This window comes from Hevea brasiliensis, chromosome 8 (genome assembly GCF_030052815.1).
Source record: "Hevea brasiliensis isolate MT/VB/25A 57/8 chromosome 8, ASM3005281v1, whole genome shotgun sequence".
Lineage (NCBI taxonomy): Eukaryota > Viridiplantae > Streptophyta > Magnoliopsida > Malpighiales > Euphorbiaceae > Hevea > Hevea brasiliensis.
Genome location: NC_079500.1, coordinates 3,854,683 through 3,880,099, shown reverse-complemented (window position 1 = coordinate 3,880,099; position 25,417 = coordinate 3,854,683). Strand labels below are relative to the sequence as shown.

General features: G+C 36.9%; 1 protein-coding gene across 1 annotated transcript; it reads right to left on the bottom strand.

The window, feature by feature from the left end:
* Positions 1–302: 302 nt before the first annotated feature.
* Positions 303–3,640, bottom strand: LOC110654567 (beta-glucosidase 38-like). Its single transcript, XM_058151979.1, has 7 exons — positions 3,467–3,640; positions 3,221–3,349; positions 2,973–2,992; positions 2,180–2,324; positions 1,870–1,988; positions 1,673–1,780; positions 303–540 (listed from the first exon to the last, which is right to left on the bottom strand). The coding sequence occupies exons 1-7, from the start codon at positions 3,638–3,640 to the stop codon at positions 303–305; spliced, it is 933 nt and encodes a 310-aa protein (XP_058007962.1).
* Positions 3,641–25,417: the final 21,777 nt, after the last annotated feature.

Below are 25,417 nucleotides of genomic sequence, written 5' to 3'. Positions count from 1 at the left end.
ATATTTTACATTTGGGTTAAACAATTTTTGATGCTTATAGCAAAGGATGATATTGATAACATTGGCTTAGAACACACAACTCAAAAGGATATATAATAATATCTATTCAAAGATAGTTCAAATAGCAATACAACAAAGCATGCTTGGAATTCCCAAAAGGGACACAGCAGCATCGCAACCATTTTATTACAACACAAGCTAGCTAGATCACTAGAGCTGATCAACTATAGCTCAGTGATATTATTCAATCACAAGACACACACAAAAGCCACACAGATTATTATGGTAGGCACAAAGACACACTACATCACTTGGAATTTGCCAGCCTTCCTTGAGTAATTCCTTGAAGTAATAGGGATGATCTTCTTCTCTTGAACGTTCAGGAATTTCTCAAACCAATCAGCTGAATGCTTGCGGGTTCTTGTCATGTCATCACGGTTTACATGGTACAGTCCAAAGCTTGAAGTATAACCAAGATTCCATTCGAAGTTGTCCAAATATGACCATGCAAAGTAACCTTTGAGGTTAACATTATCAACCCTACCAAAACCATCATTAGGAAAATTAATTAAGAATTATTAAAAGCCTCTATGTTAGTAGTTTGGAGTTTAATTAGACCCACTTAAGAGCTTTCCATGCGTTCCATAAATGCTTTTTATAATAGTCTATCCTGAATTCATCTTTTTTGGCTCTGTCAACATTTTTGTTATAGGCATCGTCAACTCCTAATTTAATGTACAAAGAACTTAAAAATTAGACCAAAATGTAACTATAATTAACTACGCAATATTACTATTGAGAAAGGCATTGATCACTCACCATTCTCAGTAATATAGATTTCTGGATTGCTGTATGTATCTGTGACGACCCGACCCTAGAAAGCAGTTCGCTGAGGGTGGGGAGTGGCATAAGAGAGTACTCTAAGCAAGCTTCTAGGATGGCAAGGCTATCTAGGGTAGTGGAATGCGGAACACATGAATGAATCGAATTATAGATTGAAATAAAGGAAACTAATCACTAGAGGTGCCTTTTGGTAAAATGACCTAGAGAGTTGGAAGAACTCTAGGGTTAAGCGTGCTCACTTGAGAGAAATGCTAGGATGGGTGACCTCCTGGAAAGTTCTCCATTTCAGGGATAAAACCATGAGGCTCGGGATGGAGTAGGCTAGAGTGGACAATTCCTCTAGTGGTTGGAGCAGATGCGTTACAGTATCTTTGGTATAGTTTAATAGATATTGGATACCTTTTGGAAAGATGTAAAACTAAGGTGAGTAAACCTGCAACATTTTACTTCTATGTTAGTGATAACATCCACAAATGTATATATAATTCTCTCTTTATTATATTTTATTATTATTATTTTTTTCATACTAACCTATGGACCAATAAGATTGCCATCATAATCATAAGTTACAAAATTAAAAAAATACAAATATATAATCAATTAAACTCTTTTAAAATGAAAAACTTATCAATAAATATATAGATATCTATTGGACTTCTTATATATATATAATTCTTCTTTTTGCACTTTCATTGTACTATGTTTGTACATGAACTTGTGAGTTTCAATGATGTGACTATCAGTTTTATATCTTATATAATATGGATCTACTGGAGCATTTGGTTTTGCAAAATATGAAGTGTAATATTGTAACCCAACAAAATCATACGAGCCTCTAAGCTTCTCAACTTGATCTTCAGTAAAATTAAGCAATCTATCACCAACTAAATCAAGCACAGTCCCTGGATAGTGACCATAAGTTATAGGATCCATCCACCTAGAAAATATGAAATAAATGTCTTTAATTAAAGACTTGTGAACATAATAAAGGCTTAATTGCTAGGTTAATTTGAAAGAAAAACTCACAATCCAAACATAAAATCAAGGGTTGTTCTGGATGCTTCTATATCAGCTTTTTTATTTGAGAGAGGTTCAAACCAAAAGGTAAAAAGTGTTATTCCAATCTTATTGACATTTTTAGTTCTCTACAAAGTCAATAAAATAATAAACTCAAATCTCTATACATTAATTTCTATTTCAGAAAGAAATAATGAGATTCACTATATATATATACCTATTTGTATTCTTTATATGCTGTAGAATGAGAAAGGAGTAGATGATGGGCAACTATACAAGGTTCAGTGTAGGAGTTTCTAGCAAGACATTTACAATTCACCCAAGATGAGCATCGACCAGGGGCAAAAACTCCATCATCGTATGCAAATCTGCTAAGAGCCCATGGTTCATTGAAAGTCATCCAAAACTTTACTTTGTCACCAAATTTTTCAAAGAGAAGGCTTGAATATTCACGAAAATCTTCCCTACATATAGTTTGTATAATTATTTAGTAAGATGTTTAATTACTTGAGAATATTGTTACTGATTGAAATCGATATGAAAGTTAAACCTTTAATATTTTAGAAATGTAAATTTAAATAGTATACTGACATAATTTTACTGCTTAAAAAGCCATTATACTCGTCCTCTAGGGCTTGAGGAGTATCCCAATGAAAAATAATAGCAAAAGGCTCTAAGCCTAAATTTTTTACAACAAAATAAATTAGAAGTTTGATATAGTTTTATGACTTCTCGAAAGCAGTAGAAGATAAAGTCCTTTCTTTCCCTTGATAGAAAGAAAATTAAGGAGCTAGAAGACAATATAAGCTAGTTAATTAGTTGTCTATTCACAAGAATTTCCCTTGTCACCTTTGTCTTTTATTTCATCGATAACTTTTCCATAGAGTTCAATGCCTTCATTATTCACTCCTTCGCTTATCCTTCCGGCTGAATAATCAAATTGAAAAAAAAAAATAAAGGCGAGGGAAAAGGTAGAAAATCATAAGTATGTAATGTATCAAAATTCATTTGATGGCAACAAATGTTGAAAGGTATAAGCTTTGATAAAGAACTTACTCGGTATAACTCTAGGCTATGAAATGGAGAATCTAAAAGCTTTAAAACCCATATACTTGACGTTTTGTATATCTTCCTGCAACATCAGTTTCACAAATCTTGTTCAATTTTATAGTTGACAATGAACAAGGATATGCCGAGGAAATAAAAGAAAGAAGTTTGACTATTTTACTGTGTAGTGACTATAGAAATCAACTGCGAGGTCTCCATTTTTGCGATCCTTTATCCTGTTTGTAAGATTACATGGAAATAATCAACATTTTGAAAATAAATATAACCTCAAAACACACACCCATAAAGATACCTGGATGCTTATGAGTAAATGTGTCCCAGACACTTCATTTGCCCAATATGTTTGCTGAACCTTTGATCTGAATACCATAAAAAGAAACACTAAGAATTCATCTACTTGTTGCATTAGTTGTTTATCTAGCTTCATCATTTTAGTTAGAGAAGTAAGAACATGAGATTGAATCTTATTTAGTAATGGTTGTTGGCAAAGGACATACTGCTGTCACTAGTTAATAATGAATAAAGGTTTTAATTATACCTGATAAGTAGAAGTGGCTATCCCAAAAATGAAGTCTTTTGGAAAGTAATTATTGTTAAAATCATTTGGGATGTAATCATCACAATCTTCCATTAAGGCTGGCTTAGTAAGAGCTAACAAGCTTATAAGGAAGACAAGCATCCCTAACAGCTGAAGAGAGTGCTTAATAGCCATGGCCATAATGATGGTATTAAGATTTCAAGTGCTTTTGTGGTTTTCACTTCTTGGCAATGCCCCCTTTATATAGAGTTGAAGAAATTGGTAACGTGATGAATTGTATGCATGATCGTCCACTAGCACTATTCTCGTCGTCTCATGGCATTAAAGCCAAAGCAAGATTCCATGGAAATTTTCCTAAAAAAGAATTCCAATGAGATTTCCCACTTTTTTCTTTTAAAAAAGGGCTTTGAAAAATCTTTTACATGACAGTTCCTACATCTAGATAACCAACCCTAGTTATTTAGAAGAACTTTGCTAGGTGTTCACCACAATTCATAAAACTGATTTTGGGTAAATTAACTGAAATTAAAATGTTTGGAAAACATTAAAAACTTTTTTTTTCATTTATAAAAGAGAGAGGAGCACAAATGAGTTTTAACAGAGTAATATTAAAGTCATCTTTAAGATTGTGAAGTTTCAAATTTGAATTCCAATTAAAGTCAATTAAAAAAAATTAAGGATAGAGGATCTCTAACTTTGAGACATTGTACAAATTGAACGGTAAATCTATGATAAAATTAGGGATATGTAAGGTTCTTAGGTGTCTCGAATTGAATCGAAAACCATATCAAATTGAGCTTATTTTATTGTTTTGATTTTGTTCTTTCCAGTTTTTCACAGTGCTAAATTTATATACCGAAATTGAAATCACACACCCATAATCCAAACATTCAATATATATAAAATTAAACTGTATGATAGAATAGCCTGTTTTATTTTCTAATAATCACATTTTATCCTATAATTTCATAATTATTATTTTTCCTTAAAGTTGCCTTATTACAGTTCACACTCCCCTTTACGAAGACTCGAGAATGCAATTTTTTAATAAGCCATACTCCTTAAAAAGGAGTAAACTAGAAATTATACAAAGAGGGAAGCCATATCAAATTAGATTCATACTCCTTTCCATTTTTTTTTTTAATAAAAATGAGAAGTATTAAACAACAAAGCAAAGGCTGAGTCACTATATTAAAGAAGAACATTTTTCTTTTAATCCCTTATCTTATATGTTGTACACTGCAGAAGTATGTAAATTATATAAAAAAAAATACACAAAATATCAATATTTACATGGTTCACCCTCTTCACATAGGGCTACATCCACGAGCATGTCATCTTCCACTATAATAAATAAATAATCAATCATTATAAGTTCAAAACTATACTACCCTTTAACCCAATTACACTCAAGAGAACCTTCACAAAAATTGCTCATAGTAAGTACATTAGTTAGTCATTTCATTCTCTTTTAGACATAATCTAATACATTTCTTATTATAACTGCTATACCACGAAAGGTGTCTTCAACTACAATGGGCTATAATCCCTTCCTCTTGGATTATGCACTTTCTCCACTTTAGGCCAAAACTTCTTTCCCTTCATAGGATTGCAATGAGTAGAGCTAATTCTTAGCAATTGGCAAAACCCCTCTCTATAATGGGCGACAGTCCCACTCCTAAGTTTTAAAGCCACTATGTATGGATAAAGCCAAATAACCTTTCCATTATTCTCTTATTTATAGTGTTAATTTCCTAAATTCTAATATAAGTAGGAGTTCCACTTAATTTAAGAATAACACTAAAATAAGAATTCTACTCTATATAGAAATGTTCCTCCATCATATTAAGAAGTATTTCTTCCACTCAAATTAGGAAAATGGTCTTCCAAATCAGCTAGGATTTTGGGTTATAATTCTAACAATCTTCACCTTGACTCAAAATTCTCGGTCATTGCATACCTTAAATTCTTGGGTGTTATCAAATCATCAAATATTTATGCTTGAGCTTGATCCCTTTAAATCTTCAATTTTCATCTTAGATGTAACTTGCTTCTTTCTTTAAAAAATTTTTGCATTATCAATATTTTTGATTTTCATCAAAAGCTCTATCTCAATTTCAACTCCCCACCATCACCATTGTCGCATATATAACTTTCTACACGTCGCAGCTCCTCCTTATTCAATCAAACTCACCAAGATCATTCCCAAACTCTAATACCAATTTTTGTGTACCGCAGAAGTACATAAAGAATAAAAAAACAAAGCAAACACATAAAACACTAATATTTATATGGTTCACTTTCTCCACATAAGGCTATATCCACAGGCATACCATATTCTACTATAATCAATAAATAATCAATCATCACAAGTTCAAAACTATACTACCTATTAATCCAATTACACCCAAGACAACCCTCACAAAAATTGCTTATAGTAAATATATTAGTTAGTTCTCTCAGTCTCTTCTAGGTATAACCTAATATATTTACTATAACAACTGCTACACCACAAAGGGTATTTTCAACTACAATGGGCTATAATCCTTTTCTCTTAGATTATGCCCTTTCTCTGTCACACCATACCCCTCTGTAAGGCATAACATGATCCCGTAGAATACTTAATGAACTACCGAACTTCACCTACCGATAACTCATTAAGTACCCTACAAGGGATTTTAAAACGATTTCTTACATTTTGGAACTGGTAAGCATTTTGATGAGAATTAAAAATCATTTATTCAAGTTTAAATACTAGTAAAAATTTTTGTCGATTTTACTTTTGCCATAAATTTTATAAAAATTTTGACAGAGTTCCCTCTGTATTTTGAGAAACCAGTTCTTCAAAGACCTGTAAAAAGCACTTCCAAAAATATTTCACAACTCCCAACCTTCAATAATTCACAATTCAACTCAAATCAATTCATTCCAAAACAGTTTCACAATCCAAATCAAATTTGTCAACTAAGAATATTTAATAATTCCATTCACAAAACATAAAGCAGGAAATTCATATGTACAAATATTAATTTACAATAGAAAATCCAAAATAATATTATTACAATTTATTTACAACTACTCGACTTTATATTGATACATACAACATTTTCATATTTACATCAAAATTTATCTACAAGGGCATAAAATAATACCCGTACAAAAGATCAATGTAATCCTCGATTTAATCGCAGCTCACTCTGCTGCCTTTTCCTTGCTCTTATCTGCGACAGCAAAATAAGCCATCGCTGAGTATAAAAATACTCAGTGGTGCACAATAAAAATTTAAAATGCAATAAATAAATCATTCATTGCCAAACACAATTCAAATGTTTCTCAATCACATTTCAATAATGATAAAAGTTCATACTAACACCATTTTGTCAAATAATCTATTAAATACGGTTTATTCAGACAATTTCATAAACACAGTGTTGCCAAAGTCATACACAACTTAAGCCATGACACAAAATTTCCGATCAATGCCGCGTTGTACACCATGACAAAGCAATCTACAACCCCATTAATCGAAATCAATGAGGGAGGTGGCTAGCTAGCTAATGAGTACTCATCCGATCTACAACCTCAACTGGCAAGCCAGAGAGGGAGGAAAATAAACGATCTCAACCCCATAAATGGAGGAGGAATAATAAGTAACTGTCATGCTAAGTGTGAATCAAAAATCCATTTCAAACATTTCATTCAAATATTGCATACAAAAATCAAATCAATTTCCAAAGTTACAATTTGATCACAAGGTGGCAACACAAAAGTTTATAAATTCATAATGCGTACTAAATCAATTTTTCAAGGATAAAATGCTTAAATAGGGTTTATTGTGCACAAACCTCAAGCGAGTCGTCCCTTAGCCTCGACTCGGTTCCTCGGGTTCCTTCCCGATATTCTTTTCAACTGAAACACACAATTTTATAATGTTTCAGTACTAGAACTTAACATAAATCCAAAATAAATTTAGCTTCACAATTACCTAGCTCTAACGTGCTAAATTCGACGTTCTTTAAATTTTGTGTTTCGGGTTACTATTCACTGCACTATTCAAGTCAAATAGTTGACTTTCTAAGGCTTAATAGGTATGGGAATTCCAACTTCACCCACATACCACATTTTGGTCATTAAACTTGTTAGTTTTGGTCATTTTCTCAAAGCTTAGGTCATTTTGACAAAATTGTCAATTTTCGGTTTTGGTGCTCCGAAGTTGCACTGTTCCATTGGTTAATCTACTATTGGAATTTGGTAAAACTTCCTTCATAGAAAATGTTCCTTATTGTCTTAAGTGTATTCTCATTTTTGAATCACTCCAATCGGAGTTTTGTAGCTCAAGTTATAGCCAAAATATAATTACTGTTCACGTGCACTGTTCATGCTGAGATTTTGGTTCTGGCAGATTTTTGGTCCAACTTTGTTCAGTAATTTGATCAAGTTAAGTTCATAATTTGGTCTAACTTTCTTCATATGAAATGTTCTACTATGTCTTAGGTTTCCATCGGTTTAAGAATCGCCTAAATCGGAGTTTTCTAGAGAGAGTTATAGCCATTGGAACTTTACTGCTCAATGGCAATTCTGCAGAATCGCAGGTACAGTAACTCCACTTTGCTCAATAATTTGACTAGGTTAATGGCATAATTTGGGATGGTGTTCTTCATGAAAGTTTTAGATCTATGTCTTATCTAATTTCTGGTAAAATTTCAGGTCAATTTGACCTGTCTAGCTCGAATTATGACCAAATGAACAGTTACTGTTCATTTGGTCAGTTTGGTGCAGTGGCAGCCTGCTCTCATTTCACTTTGGTCAATTGGTTCACCAAGTTTTAGTCAGTTTTTGGCCATGGTTCCTTAATGAAAATTGTGCTATTTTATGTCTATTTTCATCTCCAATTAGTGGCATATCAATTGGGCTTGTAAAATTCCCGTTTTGGTCCTTCAAAGTAGGTTTGGTCATGCTGCCAGCAGCATGACCAATTGACCTACGAATTTGTCTTCAATGCTAATAATTCCCACACATTTCCTTTGGTCATTATTGACCATTTTTCAGTTCACAAGTGGTCAAAGATATCATTTATGCCTTTTTTCAAAATTTGGTTCACAAACCCTAAGTGCCATAAACCCTAATTTCTAATTTATTAAAATTCATCAAATCAAAGTGTGCCAATCACATCTACTTGCTCAATTAGGCTTGTACACACATTTACTTGAACTAAAACATATCAACACTTCACAATCCCATGGCTGGCTGAAATTTACATCTTTGTTCTCATACATAATTTTCTCAATTTTTCATGTTATTCTATCCATTTCTACTCTAATTCAAACATTTTTACTTAAAGAAAATGTTGGATCAACTTACTTCAATTGAAGTTTTTCCAAAAGCTCCAATTCTTCTAATTTCTTCTTTCTTTTTGTTCTCAATAAGCTTGTCAAGATCCAACAATAAGATTTACATAAGAGTTTTGTGGGGTTTATGGGGTTGATTCAAGCTTTAAAAGCTTGATTTTTCATGGCTATGGAGGAACAAAGGAGAAAAGAGAGAGAGAGAGAGTGTGGACGGGAATGAAGAAGTAATAAGTTTTTTTTTTCTTTTTCTTTTAAGTATTTTGTCTTTAAGAAGACCATAAATTCCAATTTATTTAATATTTAATTAATTTAGTTATGACATCATGCATGAGGTCATGCATGATGTCATCACCTTTTTACTTTTTGATTTTCCTCTCTTTTTTTTTTCTATTAGTTCTTTAATTTAATTCTCGATTCAAAAATTTTCTTTTCTCCAATTTTATTTGTGATTAGGTCGAGTCACTCTCGGGTCAATTGACCAAATTGCCCTTCGATTCATCCTGGTTTGCAAATAATTCCATATTTCTTCCGCTCTCGACCTAATTATTTGACTGACTTAACAGTTCTTTTTCATGATTTTCTTTTTTCCACTGTGTTCATAAGGGTCCTAAGGACCGCAGCGTCACTTTTTACGGTTCGAAATTTGAGTTTAAAATGACTTCGCAGTCATTCCCGAGGAGGTCACCCATCGCTGTGACTTTCGGCTCGTTTAACTTTTTATGTTCTGTTTTTCTTATTTATACTTAACTAATTGGCAATCACTAATTATTTTTGTTTATGGTTTCTCTAGTTGTCTTAAGTATAGTTCTAATCCCCTTAATTGTCCGGACCGACACCGGTCACCGGAACAGTGAAATATACCAGGCTATACTAATAGGGGTGTTACAATTCTCCCCCCCTTAAATAAATTTCGTCTCGAAATTTTACCTGGTATCAATCTCTGAATAGCTGTGGGTGTTGTCTCCTCATGTCCTCCTCTCGTTCCCAAGTAGCTTCTTGGCCCGAATGATGGTTTCACAGCACTTTTACTAATGGTATCTGCTTGTTCCGTTGCTGCTTCACCTCATAAGCCAGAATCTTTATGGGTTCTTCTTCATATGAGAGGTCTGGATTTACTTCAATTTCTTCTACTGGCAGTACATGAGATGGGTCTGATCGATACCTCCTCAACATAGACACATGGAAAATGTTATGTATCTTTTCCAACTCTGGAGGTAGTGCCAAACGATAAGCTAAAGGACCCACTCTTTCCAAAACCTCATATGGCCCGATAAAACGAGGACTTAGTTTCCCCTTTCTGCCGAATCTCATAATCCTCTTCCAAGGAGAAACCTTGAGGAAAACTTTCTCACCCACTGCATACTGAATATCCCTTCTTTTCAAATCAATATAGGACTTCTGACGGTCTGATGCAGCTTTAAGTCGACCTCTAATGACCCTGATTTTCTCTTTAGTCTGTTGAACAATTTCGGGTCCAATCATTTTTCTTTCACCCACGTCATCCCAACACAACGGGGTTCTACATTTCCTGCCATACAAAGCTTCATATGGAGGCATCCCAATGCTTGATTGGTAGCTGTTGTTGTAAGCAAACTCAATCAAAGGCAAGTGTGTATCCCAACTACCCTCAAACTCAATCACACAAGCCCGTAGCATATCCTCCAAGATCTGAATTACCCTCTCAGACTGGCCATCTGTCTGTGGGTGGAATGCAGTACTAAAGTTCAATATAGTTCCTAGGGCTTTCTGAAGACTACCCCAGAATCTAGAAGTGAACCTAGGATCTCTGTCTGATACAATGGATATTGGCACTCCATGAAGTCTCACAATCTCATCAATGTATAATCTGGCCAATCTGTCCAAACTGTAGTCCATTCGGACTGGCAGAAAATGAGCAGACTTGGTCAGTCTGTCAACAATGACCCATACTGCATCATGACTCTTTTGTGTCTTTGGAAGTCCCATTACAAAATCCATTGTTATCCTCTCCCATTTCCATTCTGGCACTGGTAGTGGATGTAACAACCCAGTGGGTACTTGATGCTCTGCCTTTACTTGCTGACAAGTCAGGCATTTGGATACAAACTCTGCCACATCTCTTTTTAAACCCATCTACCAGTAATGCTCCTTTAGCCCTCTATACATTTTTATACCACCAGGGTGCATGGTAAAAGGAGACTCGTGTGCTTCCTTCAAAATGATCTGCCTCAAATCAACATCATTAGGAACACATATTCTACCATAGTGTAGCAATAGACCATCATCTCTGATTGAGAACTCTGGTTTCTTGCCTTGCCGAACTTCTTCCAATAGATTTTGATACTTTTCATCATTCTGAGCAGCTATTCTGATCTGATAAATTAACACTGGCTGTACATGCCATGCAACTGCTGTCTGCCCATCATCATTAATCTCTAAGCTGGCATGCAGTGACCTTAACTCATGCAACAAAGACAAAGGAGTAACCCGTAGACTTGCCATAGTCTTGCGACTTAGGGCGTCAGCCACAACATTAGCTTTCCCTGGCTGATAGTCTATCAGACAATCATAGTCTTTTATCAACTCTAACCATCTCCTCTGTCTCAAATTCAACTCTTTCTGGGTGCCCAAATACTTCAAACTCTTATGATCTGTGTAGATGTAACACTTCTCCCCATACAAATAATGCCTCCAGATCTTAAGAGCAAACACAATGGCTGCAAGCTCCAAGTCATGTGTCGGATAATTCCTCTCATGCGGTTTCAGCTGGCGTGATGCATAGGCAATGACATTTCGATCTTGCATCAACACACAACCTAACCCATTGTGAGAAGCATCGCTGTAAACTGTATATTCTTTACCCGGTGTAGGTAAAGTCAGGACTGGAGCCTCAGTCAAACATCTTTTCAATTCATCAAAACTTTGCTGGCATTTGTCCGTCCACTGAAATTTCACATCTTTTCTAAGCAGCTTGGTCAATGGAGATGCCAACATGGAGAATCCCTTCACAAATCAACGGTAGTATCCAGCTAACCCCAGAAAACTGCGAATCTCAGTGACATTTCTGGGTGGCTTCCAATTAAGGACAGCTTCAATCTTGCTAGGATCTACCTTAATACCCTCTGCTGATACTATGTGCCCCAAAAAGGATATCTCCTTCAGCCAAAATTCACATTTTGATAATTTGGCATATTACTGTTTCTCCCTCAAAGTCTGTAGTACAATCCGCTGATGTCTATCATGCCCTTCTGCATTCCTCGAATAAACCAATATATCATCGATAAATACCACAACAAACTGATCGAGGTATGGTCTGAAGATAGTGTTCATCAGATCCATAAAAGCAGCCGGAGCATTAGTTAACCCGAATGGCATGACCAAGAACTCATAATGGCCATAGCGGGTTCTAAAGGCAGTTTTAGGAATACTCTGCTCTTGTACTTTCAGCTGATAATAACCTGATCTCAGGTCAATTTTGGAGAATACAGCTGCACCTCTCAACTGATCAAATAAGTCGTCAATGCGGGGCAATGGGTATCGGTTCTTTATTGTCACCTTATTCAACTGCCGATAGTCAATGCATAACCGGAGAGTGCCATCTTTCTTCTTAACAAACAACACTGGCGCTCCCCAAGGTGACACACTAGGGCGGATGAAGCCCTTATCAAGCAGCTCTTGCAACTACACTTTCAATTCTTTTAGTTCTGCTAGTGCCATTCTGTATGGCATTATGGAGACTGGGTCCACACCAGGCATAACATCAATTTCGAACTGCACTTCTCTTTCTGGAGGTAATCCTGGCAATTCATCAGGAAACACATCCGGAAAGTCACACACAATAGGAATGTCCCTCAGTGCTGGACTCTCCACTTGGGTGTCTATCACATGTGCCAAGTACGCCTCACACCCTTTTCTAATCATTTTTCTAGCCAGTGCAGCTGAAATGATGTTTGAAGGCAATAACTGCCTCTCCCCATGTATTACTATATCACCATACTGAGGAAGACCAAAAGTGACTGTCTTCAGTCTACAGTCAATCATGGCGTGATGTCTGGCTAACCAATCCATGCCCAAGATAATGTCATAATCTCTGAAGGGCATTTCAATTAGATCAGACAAAAAAGTGTGTCCTTGGATCACCAAAGGACAGTCCCTATATAGCCTATTTACCCTGACCTCCTAGCCTAATGGACTAGTTACTAACACATCATAGTCCATTGGTACACACTGAATAGCAGTAGAGCACATCACACTAGCACTAACATATGAATGTGTGGAGCCAGGATTAAACAACACATACACATCTTGGTCAAGGATGGAGAAAATACCAGCTACTACATCTGATGTTTCAGCCTCCTCCCTCTGATGCATAGTATACACTCTGACTGGTGCGCCACTGGATACTAGCTGGTTAACAGTGCTCTGACTTCCAAGAGTGCTACCAGGACCCCTACCTCTGCCTCTACCTCTAGCCGCTGACGGTGACCCTCTAGGTGCAGAGACTTGGGCTGATCCTTCCGATGTAGCAAAAGATCTAGACCGGTGCGAACTAGTGCAATCCTTAGCGAAATGTCCGCTCCCTCCACAATTAAAACATGCACTGGTGGCCTTGAAACAAACCCCACCATGAGTTCTACCACAAGTTTCACACTGCCGTACTGATAGAGATCCTCGATAAGCTTGTTGGGTCGGCTGAACAGACCGAGGTGGTCTTTGGCCAGAAAATCTGCCTCTACCTCTACGGGAGCTAGATCCCCCAAACTGTTTCCTCTTGCCAAAACCACTTTCATATGCTTGTCCAGTAGTCTTTTCAGCCTTCTCTTTCTCTTGTGAACCCTTCTTCACTGCCCCTTCGGATTCTATCCTTTCTAATTCCAAGGCTTGTGAGATCAATTCAACAAAATTCTGATGTCTGAAACCCACAACTTGCATTCTCAGACTCTGCCTTAGCCCGAACTCAAACCTCTTGCATCTGTCTCTAGGGGTGGAGACTAAGCTTCCAGCATAGTGGCTTAGTCTTGAAAAATCTCTGTCATATTCTGCTACAGTTCGGTTCCCTTGTTTCAAACTCAAGAATTCTTGCAACTTCATGTCCACATATGCATCGGGAACCCATTTCTGTCGGAACTCCCTCAAAAAGTCTGTCCATGTCAGCATATGTGGCTCAACCAGGCTATGGGGGATGGTCTTCCACCATTCATATGCATCCCCTTGGAGAAGAGATACTGAATACTCAAACTTCATCTCTTCCGTACACTGCAGTTTTCTGTAAACCCGTTCCATTCTTTCCAACCACTGTTCTGCCTCCAGTGGATCCATAGTGCCTTTAAACTCGGTGGCCCCAAATTTCATCAATTTTTCATACTGCCGAGCTGAAGGCTGTGGTTATGCTACAGGTACTGGCATCTGAGCTTGGGGTGGCACATTACCCGCCATTTGCTGAAAGAAGGCAGCCATCTGCTGCATAAATTGAGCAGGAAACTGCGGTGCTGGAGCAGGAGCTGGAGTGGCTGACCCACTCACGTTCTGGAGTGTTGGGGCTTCCCCTTGAACCTCAGCCTCAGCAGATTGTTCTTCGGAATGATCTCCTCCTTCCATTCTGTTTTCTCAAATTTTCTACTTCCTGAGATTAAACACAAGGAGGTTGACCTCCGTTAGTGCATATTCATGATGTAAATATGTCATATGTATCAATTAAAGACACTTGAGTAGTTGTACTTATCAAGAAATATTCATACACATAGTCAAAATTTATTGAAAAACCATGCTCTGATACCACTAAAACATGTCACACCTTACCCCTCCGTAAGGCATAACATGATCCCGTAGAATACTTAATGAACTATCGAACTTCACCTATCGATAACTCATTAAGTACCCTACAAAGGATTTTAAAACGATTTTCTTACATTTTGGAACTGGTGAGCATTTTGATGAGAATTAAAAATCATTTATTCAAGTTTAAATACTAGTAAAAATTTTTGTCGATTTTACTTTTGCCGCAAATTTTATAAAAATTTTGACAGAGTTCCCTCTGTATTTTGAGAAACCAGTTCTTCAAAGACCTGTAAAAAGCACTTCCAAAAATATTTCACAACTCCCAACCTTCAATAATTCACAATTCAACTCAAATCAATTCATTCCAAAACAGTTCCACAATCCAAATCAAATTTGTCAACTAAGAATATTTAATAATTCCATTCACAAAACATAAAGCAGGAAATTCATATGTACAAATATTAATTTACAATAGAAAATCCAAAATAATATTATTACAATTTATTTACAACTACTCGACTTTATATTGATACATACAACATTTCCATATTTACATCAAAATTTATCTACAAGGGCATAAAATAATACCCGTACAAAAGATCAATGTAATCCTCGATTTAATTGCAGCTCACTCTGCTGCCTTTTCCTTGCTCTTATCTGCGACAGCAAAATAAGCCATCGCTGAGTATAAAAATACTCAGTGGTGCACAATAAAAATTTAAAATGCAATAAATAAATCATTCATTACCAAACACAATTCAAATGTTTCTCAATCACATTTCAATAATGATCAAAGTTCATACTAACACCATTTTGTCAAATAATCTATTAAATACGGTTTATTCAGACAATTTCATAAACACAGTGTTGCCAAAGTCATACACAACTTAAGCCATGACACAAAATTTCTGATCAATGCCGCGTTGTACACCATGACAAAGCAATCTACAACCCCATTAATCGAAATCAATGAGGGAGGTGGCTAGCTAGCTAATGAGTACTCATCCGATCTACAACCTCAACTGGCAAGCCAGAGAGGGAGGAAAATAAACGATCTCAACCCCATAAATGGAGGAGGAATAATAAGTAACTGTCATGCTAAGTGTGAATCAAAAATCCATTTCAAACATTTCATTCAAATATTGCATACAAAAATCAAATCAATTTCCAAAGTTACAATTTGATCACAAGGTGGCAACACAAAAGTTTATAAATTCATAATGCGTACTAAATCAATTTTTCAAGGATAAAATGCTTAAATAGGGTTTATTGTGCACAAACCTCAAGCGAGTCGTCCCTTAGCCTCGACTCGGTTCCTCGGGTTCCTTCCCGATATTCTTTTCAACTGAAACACACAATTTTATAATGTTTCAGTACTAGAACTTAACATAAATCCAAAATAAATTTAGCTTCACAATTACCTAGCTCTAACGTGCTAAATTCGACGTTCTTTAAATTTTGTGTTTCGGGTTACTATTCACTGCACTATTCAAGTCAAATAGTTGACTTTCTAAGGCTTAATAGGTATGGGAATTCCAACTTCACCCACATACCACATTTTGGTCATTAAACTTGTTAGTTTTGGTCAATTTATCAAAGCTTAGGTCATTTTGGCAAAATTGCCAATTTTCGATTTTGGTGCTCCGAAGTTGCACTGTTCCATTGGTCAATCTACTGTTGGAATTTAGCAAAACTTCCTTCATAGAAAATGTTCCTTATTGTCTTAAGTATATTCTCATTTTTGAATCACCCCAATCGGAGTTTTGTAGCTCAAGTTATAGCCAAAATACAGTTACTGTTCACGTGCACTGTTCATGCTGAGATTTTGGCTCTGGCAGATTTTTGGTCCAACTTTGTTCAGTAATTTGATCAAGTTAAGTTCATAATTTGGTCTAACTTTCTTCATATGAAATGTTCTACTATGTCTTAGGTTTCCATCGGTTCAAGAATCACCTAAATCGGAGTTTTCTAGAGAGAGTTATAGCCATTGGAACTTTACTGCTCAATGGCAATTCTGCAGAATCGCAGGTACAGTAACTCCACTTTGCTCAATAATTTGACTAGGTTAATGGCATAATTTGGGATGGTGTTCTTCATGAAAGTTTTATATCTATGTCTTATCTAATTTCTGGTAAAATTTCAGGTCAATTTGACCTTTCTAGCTCGAATTATGACCAAATGAACAGTTACTGTTCATTTGGTCAGTTTGGTGCAGTGGCAGCCTGCTCTCATTTCACTTTGGTCAATTGGTTCACCAAGTTTTAGTCAGTTTTTGGCCATGGTTCCTCAATGAAAATTGTGCTATTTTATGTCTATTTTCATCTCCAATTGGTGGCATATCAATTGGGCTTGTAAAATTCCCATTTTGGTCCTTCAAAGTAGGTTTGGTCATGCTGCCAGCAGCATGACCAATTGACCTACGAATTTGTCTTCCATGCTAATAATTCCCACACATTTCCTTTGGTCATTATTGACCATTTTTCAATTCACAAGTGGTCAAAGATATCATTTATGCCTTTTTTCAAAATTTGGTTCACAAACCCTAAGTGCCATAAACCCTAATTTCTAATTTATTAAAATTCATCAAATCAAAGTGTGCCAATCACATCTACTTGCTCAATTAGGCTTGTACACACATTTACTTGAACTAAAACATATCAACACTTCACAATCCCATGGCTGGCTGAAATTTACATCTTTGTTCTCATACATAATTTTCTCAATTTTTCATGTTATTCTATCCATTTCTACTCTAATTACTTAAAGAAAAGGTTGGATCAACTTACTTCAATTGAAGTTTTTCCAAAAGCTCCAATTCTTCTAATTTCTTCTTTCTTTTTGTTCTCAATAAGCTTATCAAGATCCAACAATAAGATTTATATGAGAGTTTTGTGGGGTTTATGGGGTTGATTCAAGCTTTAAAAGCTTGATTTTTCATGGCTATGGAGGAACAAAGGAGAAAAGAGAGAGAGAGAGAGTGTGGATGGGAATGAAGAAGTAATAAGTTTTTTTTTTCTTTTTCTTTTAAGTATTTTGTCTTTAAGAAGACCATAAATTCCAATTTATTTAATATTTAATTAATTTAGTTATGACATCATGCATGAGGTCATGCATGATGTCATCACCTTTTTACTTTTTGATTTTCCTCTCTTTTTTTTTCTATTAGTTCTTTAATTTAATTCTCGATTCGAAAATTTTCTTTTCTCCGATTTTATTTGACAGTTAGGTCAGGAGTCAGCTCTCGGGGTCAATTGACCAAATTGCCCCTCGCCGGTTCATCCCGGTTTGCAAATAATTCCATATTTCTTCCGGCTCCCTGACCTAATTATTTGACTGACTTAACAGTTCTTTTTCGTGATTTTCTTTTTTCCACTGTGTTCATAAGGGTCCTAAGGACCGCAGCGTCACTTTTTACGGTTCGAAATTTGAGTTTAAAATGACTTCGCAGTCGTTCCCGAGGAGGTCACTCATCGCTGTGACTCTCGGCTCGTTTAACTTTTTATGTTCTGTTTTTCTTATTTATACTTAACTAATTGGCAATCACTAATTATTTGTGTTTATGGTTTCTCTAGTTGTCTTAAGTATGGTTCTAATCCCCTTAATTGTCCGGACTGACACCGGTCACCGGAACAGTGAAATATACCAGGCTATACAAATAGGGGTGTTACATTCCCACATCGGCAAAACACGAGAGAAATGCTGGGTTTATAAGTTGGTGGTTCGTAACTCCTAGTGACGCATTTTAAAACTGTGAGGGCTTCAGCCTAGAGCGGACAATATCACTAGTGGGTCGAGCCGTTACATTTGTGGTATCAGAGCCACTCCGCATGCAATCTTGAACGATGGTGGGGCAAACCTCAGCGAGAACGTTGAGTCCCATAAGGGGGGTGGATTATAACACCCTAGGCAAATCCCACATCGGCAAAACACGAGAGAGATGCTGGGTTTATAAGTTGGTGGTTCGTAACTCCTAGTGACACGTTTTAAAATCATGAGTGCTTCAGCACAGAGCGGATAATATCACTAGTGGGTCGGGCCGTTACAAACCAATTCAAATTGTTAGCAAAATTTGGGTCACTAAAACTGCCAACCCAGAAAATGACCAAATGAATAGTACGTGTTCATTTGGTCATAACTCTCTCTATACTCGTCCAAATGACCTAAAATTTCATCAATGGAAAGCTTAGACATAGGGCTACAGTTTTCATAAAGACCACTTCACCCAGTTTTGCCTTTAACCAAATCAAATTGTTAGCACAAATTGAGTCACTAAAACTGCCAACTCAGAAATTGTCCAAAATACTGTTCCTTTTGGTATTTTGACCATAACTTGAGTTCTATAACCCCAAATTCAGTGATTCAAAAACTGAAATTCAAGTTTAAACATAGAGGAGCAATTGTTATGAAGGAAGTGTGACTAAATAGCATCCTAACCTAGTCAAATTCCTAGATAAAGATAACACATCAACATGAACCTAAAGAAAGGTTCATGGGAAAAATGCTATATATGATAATTAAAATATCATAAGGAAAATTAAATATTAAAAATAATATGAATATGTAAATTTGGACTAATTTCCTATTAATATGAAATTAATGGGACCAATGAACAATACTAGAAAATAGTAACAGTGAATAGTGCTAAATTAATTAAAAATATTTAATTGCTCATAGTATTTCTAGACTTATTTATTTAGTTTGGATAAATTAGTATACCAATTAGGGACTACAGATAGCAGTACTGCCTACTGAGAAAATTATGAACTGATAATATATGTCTGGTATGATTGTTCTATAGGCTATATGCCTACTTACTGATCATTGTGCCTACTTTATTTCTAGCTTTACAAGCCTGACAGCGGGTCTTGTGCCCGACAGCTGGCCTCGTGCCTGACAGACGTATACTGGATAGACATATGGCTGTCTAACCAGTATACACCCGTGCATCCAGCTTTTATAATTTGTTATAGGTTTCTTGAGCACTGATAAAAATTAATTAAGACTTAAAATATAATAAGTAATCATAAAAGATCCCGATAATATTAATTATTTCCAAAGAGCAATAAAAATGTAAAAGATCCAGATATTATTTCAAATTGTTAAATTATTGTTATTATAAATTATGCACCACTAAGCGTTATGCTTAGCGCGTTGGTTTTCCATCGCGTGAGTCTTGGATATCGATCCTAGCGACCACAAAGAATTGTAGTAGCAACACCGGTGAGTGCATTGTGAGCTCGACTGGATCTACCACTGTCCAGAGTCACCTCACTGGTCTTTTGTATTTTGGTAGGGCCCATGTATAGACTAGTATTTTAGTTCATTATGTTGAGTCATGGTGTAATTATTAGTTTATGATGTATTTCATTTTGGACTTGAAATTAAACTTGAGATTGAAATGAAAACTTGTAATTTATTATCTATCAATTTCCATATGAATGTAATAGATGATACTTCATTTTGAGATCTCATAAATAGTGGTGAATGATATAATAAAAGAGAGTATGATATGGAAATATGTGAGATGACTATGAATATGTTAACAAGTGATAGTGGAACCCGCCAGATGCTAATAAAACAGAGGAAGATCTGTCCGGGTCTCCACAGAAATAAGATATAAAAAAAAAAATTTCTACACATAAATTACCTGTTTTAAATGACATTAAAATATACAATTGACATGACAAGACAAGATAGGTTGCTCCGGCACCGAATGTGGCACTCATCGCTCGGCTACACTGTAGACGGGTGAGGGGCATCACATTTAGTGGTATCAGAGCAGAGGTTTAGGCAGTCCTAGACCTAAATAGTTAGAAATAGATAGAGTGCATCACATGCATGGGCCTTTAAATAGAGTCGAGGTGACACTAATGCAGATCTGTATCTTTGTCTGTTTTATAGGATCGATGGCATCTGATCCTTCAGAGCACGGACCTCCAGGACCGATAGAGGAGGAAGTAGAGAGTCACGCACCTGCTCCTAGTCGGGGGAGAAGTGGTAGTAAAGCAGAGTCATCTCGAGGTACTGTGAGTAGGGCACGGCAGGCCTTCTATGAACAGATGACACAGCTGTTCCGTCAGATCACCGGAGCCATTCCCCAGCCACAGCCACCTCCACCTCCATAGCCACAGCCACCTCCACCTCCATAGCCACAGCCACAGCCACCACCACCACCACCACCACCACTTGTACAGCCACCTCTACCCCCACAGCCACAACTTGTACACAGATCTCCACTAGAGAGACTGCGAAAATATGGGCAGTTGACTTTAGAGGTAAGAGGGATGATGATCCAGCAGTAGCAGAGTATTGGCTGGAGAGGACAGAGAGGGTATTACAGCAGTTACACTACACCCCAGAGTAGCAGTTGGAGTGTGCTCTGTCACTGCTACAGGAGGATGCATATAGATGGTGGGTGATAGTATCTAGAGTAGTACAGCCTGCACAGATCACCTGGGAGTTCTTTCTGTCTGAATTTAGAAAGAAATACATCAGTCATGTGTACTTAGAGGCCAGAAGGAGAGAATTCCTAGCACTGAGACATAGGCAGCTGATAGTCTCCAAATATGAGCGAGAATTCGTGAGACTTAGCGGATATGCACTGGAGTTGATGCCGACAGAGGTTGATAAATGCAAAAGATTTGAGGATGAATTAAATGACAACATCAGGTTGATAGTGACATCTCACCACTTCACAGATTTCTCTCTATTAATAACATCAGCCCTTGATGTGGAGAGAGTCAGAAATGAAGAGCAGTCCAGAAAGGATAGGCAACGCAAAAGGGGTTCTGGGTCTGGTCAGTCTGGTTCAGCAGATACGGGTAGTAAGAGGCCCAAGGTGGTACCCTTCGGCTATGTATAGACTACCGGCAGCTGAATAAGGTGACTGTGAAAAACAAATACCCTTTACCTAGGGTAGATGACCTGTTTGATCAGTTGAGGGGAGCTGGAGTATTCTCCAAGATAGATCTCAGATCAGGCTATCACTAGTTGAGAGTGAAGGAGACTAATGTTCCTAAAACTGCTTTCAGGACCTGGTATGGACACTATGAGTTTCTAGTGATGCCATTAGGCTAAAAAATGCACCAGCAACTTTCATGGACCTAATGAACTGTATCTTTCATCCCTACTTAGATTGGTTTATTGTGGTCTTTATAGATGATATCTTGGTGTATTCTAAGAACCGGGAGGAGCATGATAAACACTTGAGAGTAGTACTACAGACACTGCAGGAAAAGCAGTTGTATGCCAAGTTGTCCAAGTGTGACTTTTGGTTAGATGAGATATCCTTTCTTGGACACATTGTGTCAGTAGATGGAATTAGGGTAGATCCAAGAAGATTGAGGTAATAGTTGAATGGAAGCCTCCCAGAAATGTAACAGAAGTCAGAAGCTTTTTGGGGTTAGCTGGATACTACAGGAGATTTGTGAAGGGATTTTCCCTTATAGCAGCCCCACTGACTAAGTTACTGCATAGGAATGCAAAGTTTGACTGGAATGATAAATGTCAAACCAGCTTTGATAAGCTGAAGGCTATGCTTACAGAAGCTCCAGTATTGACATAGCAAGAGTCAGAGAAAGACTATGTGATCTACAGTGATGCCTCTCACAATGGGTTTAGGTGTGTTCTGATGCAGGAAGGGAAAGTAGTTGCCTATGCTTCTAGACAGCTAAGGCCACATGAAAAGAACTACCCAACTCATGATCTGGAATTGGTGGCAATAATATTTGCATTGAAGATGTGGAGGCATTACTTATATGGTGAGAAGTGTTACATCTGCACTGATCACAAGAGTCTAAAGTACTTGCCAACTCAGAAGGAACTCAATCTGAGACAGAGGAGATGGATTGAATTCCTTAAAGACTATGACTGTGTGATTGACTACCATCCTCGAAAGGTAAATGTAGTGGCTGACGCCCTAAGCAGGAAGTCCATAATGGCTTTAAGAGCATTGAATGCTCGATTTTCTTTAGCACAGGATGGGATACTTATGGCTGAGTTGCTACAGCAAATACAAGAAGCACAGTTAAGGGATGAAAAGTTGCTAACTGTTATGGGCAAAACTCAAGAGGGGAAGGAGACTGATTATGAGTTGAAAGGAGATGGGTGCCTGTACTATAAAGGCAGAATATGTGTACCAAGAGATGAGGAACTGAAGAAGAATATCTTAAAAGAGGCACACAGTAGCTTCCATGCTATGTGCCCAGGAAGTACCAAGATGTACTAAGACCTGAAAACACATTATTGGTGGCCTGGAATGAAGAAAGAGATTGGTGATCTTGTGACTAGATGTTTGACATGCCAGCAGGTTAAGGCTGAGCATCAGGTTCCATCAGGATTGTTGCAACCTATATCCATACCAGAGTGAAAATGGGATCGCATCACCATGGATTTTGTGATTGGGCTACCATTAACACAGAGGAAACATGATACTATATGGGGAATTATGGATAGATTGACAAAGTCAGCTCATTTCCTACTAGTTAGAACCGATTACTCATTAGAGAGATTAGCAGAAATTTAAATAGATGAGATAGTCTGGCTACATGGAGTGCCAACATCGATCACATCTGACCGAGACCCGAGATTTACTTCGAGGTTTTGGAAGAGGCTACAGGAGTCTTTAGGCACTCGACTACACTTCAGTACGGCTTTTCATCCATAGATGGATGGACAGTTAGAACGGGTGATTCAGGTATTGGAGGATATGTTGAGAAGCTGCATCATTGATTTTGAAGGAAGTTGGGAGAAGTATCTTCCTTTGGTAGAGTTTGCTTATAACAATAACTACCAAGCCAGTGTAAAAATGGCTCCATATGAAGCATTGTATGGGAGGAGATGTAGGACTCCCTTATGCTGGACAGAAACGGGTGAAGAGAAAGTAGTGGGCCCAGATTTAGTGAGACAGACAGAGGAAAAAGTGAAACTCATCAGAGACAATTTGAAAGTCGCCTCGGATAGACAGAAGTCATATGCCGACCTGAGGAGAAAGGATATAGAGTATGAGGTTGGCGATAAGGTCTTTCTTAAGGTATCACCTTGGAAGAAAGTGTTGAGATTTGGTAAGAAGGGTAAGTTGAGCCCTAGGTTTATTGGTCCATACGATGTCATTGAGCGTGTGGGTCCAGTAGCCTACAGGCTAGCTTTACTACCTGAGCTGGATAAGATCCACAGTATATTGCATGTGTCGATGCTCAGGAGATACAAATCAGATCCTTCACATGTCATTTCAGTAGAGGAGATAATTGTGCAACCTGATTTGACATATAAAGAAGAATCAGTCAGAATCTTGGCACGGAAAGTGAATGAACTAAAAAACAAGAGGATCCCACTAGTGAAAGTCTTGTGGAGACACTACAACACGGAAGAAGTGACATGGGAGAGCGAGGAGACGATGAGGCAGCAGTTCCCTCAGCTCTTCACATTAGGTAAATTTCGAGGATGAAATTTTTATTAGAGGGGAAGAATTGTAACGCCCTCACCATAGGTAGTCCATACACATTACTGTTCCGACAGTCAAAATGTTTGGAACTACACCTAAACTATAGTGAGGAGACATAAATTGAAGAAATAAATGTTAAAAAAATATAGGAAAAATTTAGAGAAAAATAAATCAAAGTTTAAAGGATTTATAAATTGATAAAAAAAATAATAAAAATAACCCAATATGCATTATGAAGGACATTTTGGTCATTTCACCCCCAGAGGTGAATTTTGACCCAAATGTCAAATTAAAAATTTAGAGAATAAAATAATTAACATAAATTAAACTTTATGAAATAAATTAGGAAAATAATGAGAAAGAAAAGAAAAGAAAAGAAAAGAAGAGAAAAGAAAAGCCTATGGCATTTAAAAGAATTAAAGTACACAAAAATAAATAAATATATAAGACAATAGAGACAAAAGCCACCAACCACAAGCTTCTTCTCCACCTTTTCTCTCTCTATTTCTCTCCCATTGCCAGCACACACTTTCCCCCCACCTTTTTACCATTTTTGTCAAGCTTCCAAGCTCGATTTCTCAAGCTTAATCCACCCAAAACCCATAGCCCACTTCACAAAAAATACTCCTCATACCCTAAGGAAGCTATAGATACTAAAAAAGAAGCAAGGAAAGTGAAGTTTAATAAGTTACAAAAAAAGGTTAGTGCTCAAAACTCTAAATCTCTTCTTTAAGCATGAAAATCATGCTAAACCAAGTGAAGATTTACATGAAATTAAAAAGAAAAAATTTGGGAAAGAAACCCTTGAATTCGGTAGCCCTAGAGGAACCATGAAAATGATGGATTTTGTTGGTTTTAATTTAGTTAGGGAAGTTAATTAACAAGGTATTATATGTGGGAATTGATTTCATGGTTATATATGTGAATTTGATGTTTGAAATTAGAGTTGTACACTTGAAAGTGGGGATTTTGTGACATTTTTGAATTTGACCTAATTGTGTTGAGATTGACGATAATAGAAGTGACATGTATGCTTATTTGGAGTTTGGAGAAGGAGGAGATTGAGTTTTGGGAGTGTTAAATTTTCTGCAGGTTGGGACTCAATGAGTCCAGTGTGTTTGTTGAACCCTAACTGGCAATATGTAACTCCAATTGGTATGAGGCCAATTGGAGGTTTTTTGGGACATCCAAACCTTCATTTTTCAAGAAGAAACCCTGCCCAAATTCTGTCAAAATAATGACCAATTCTCTGCCCAAACCCGAGTCACCAAACACTGCCAACCCAGAAAATAACCAAATGAACAGTATGTGTTTGGTCATAACTCTCTCTATACTGGTCCAAATGACCTAAAATTTCATCAATGGAAAGCTTAGATACACTTTTCATGAAGACCCCTTGACCCA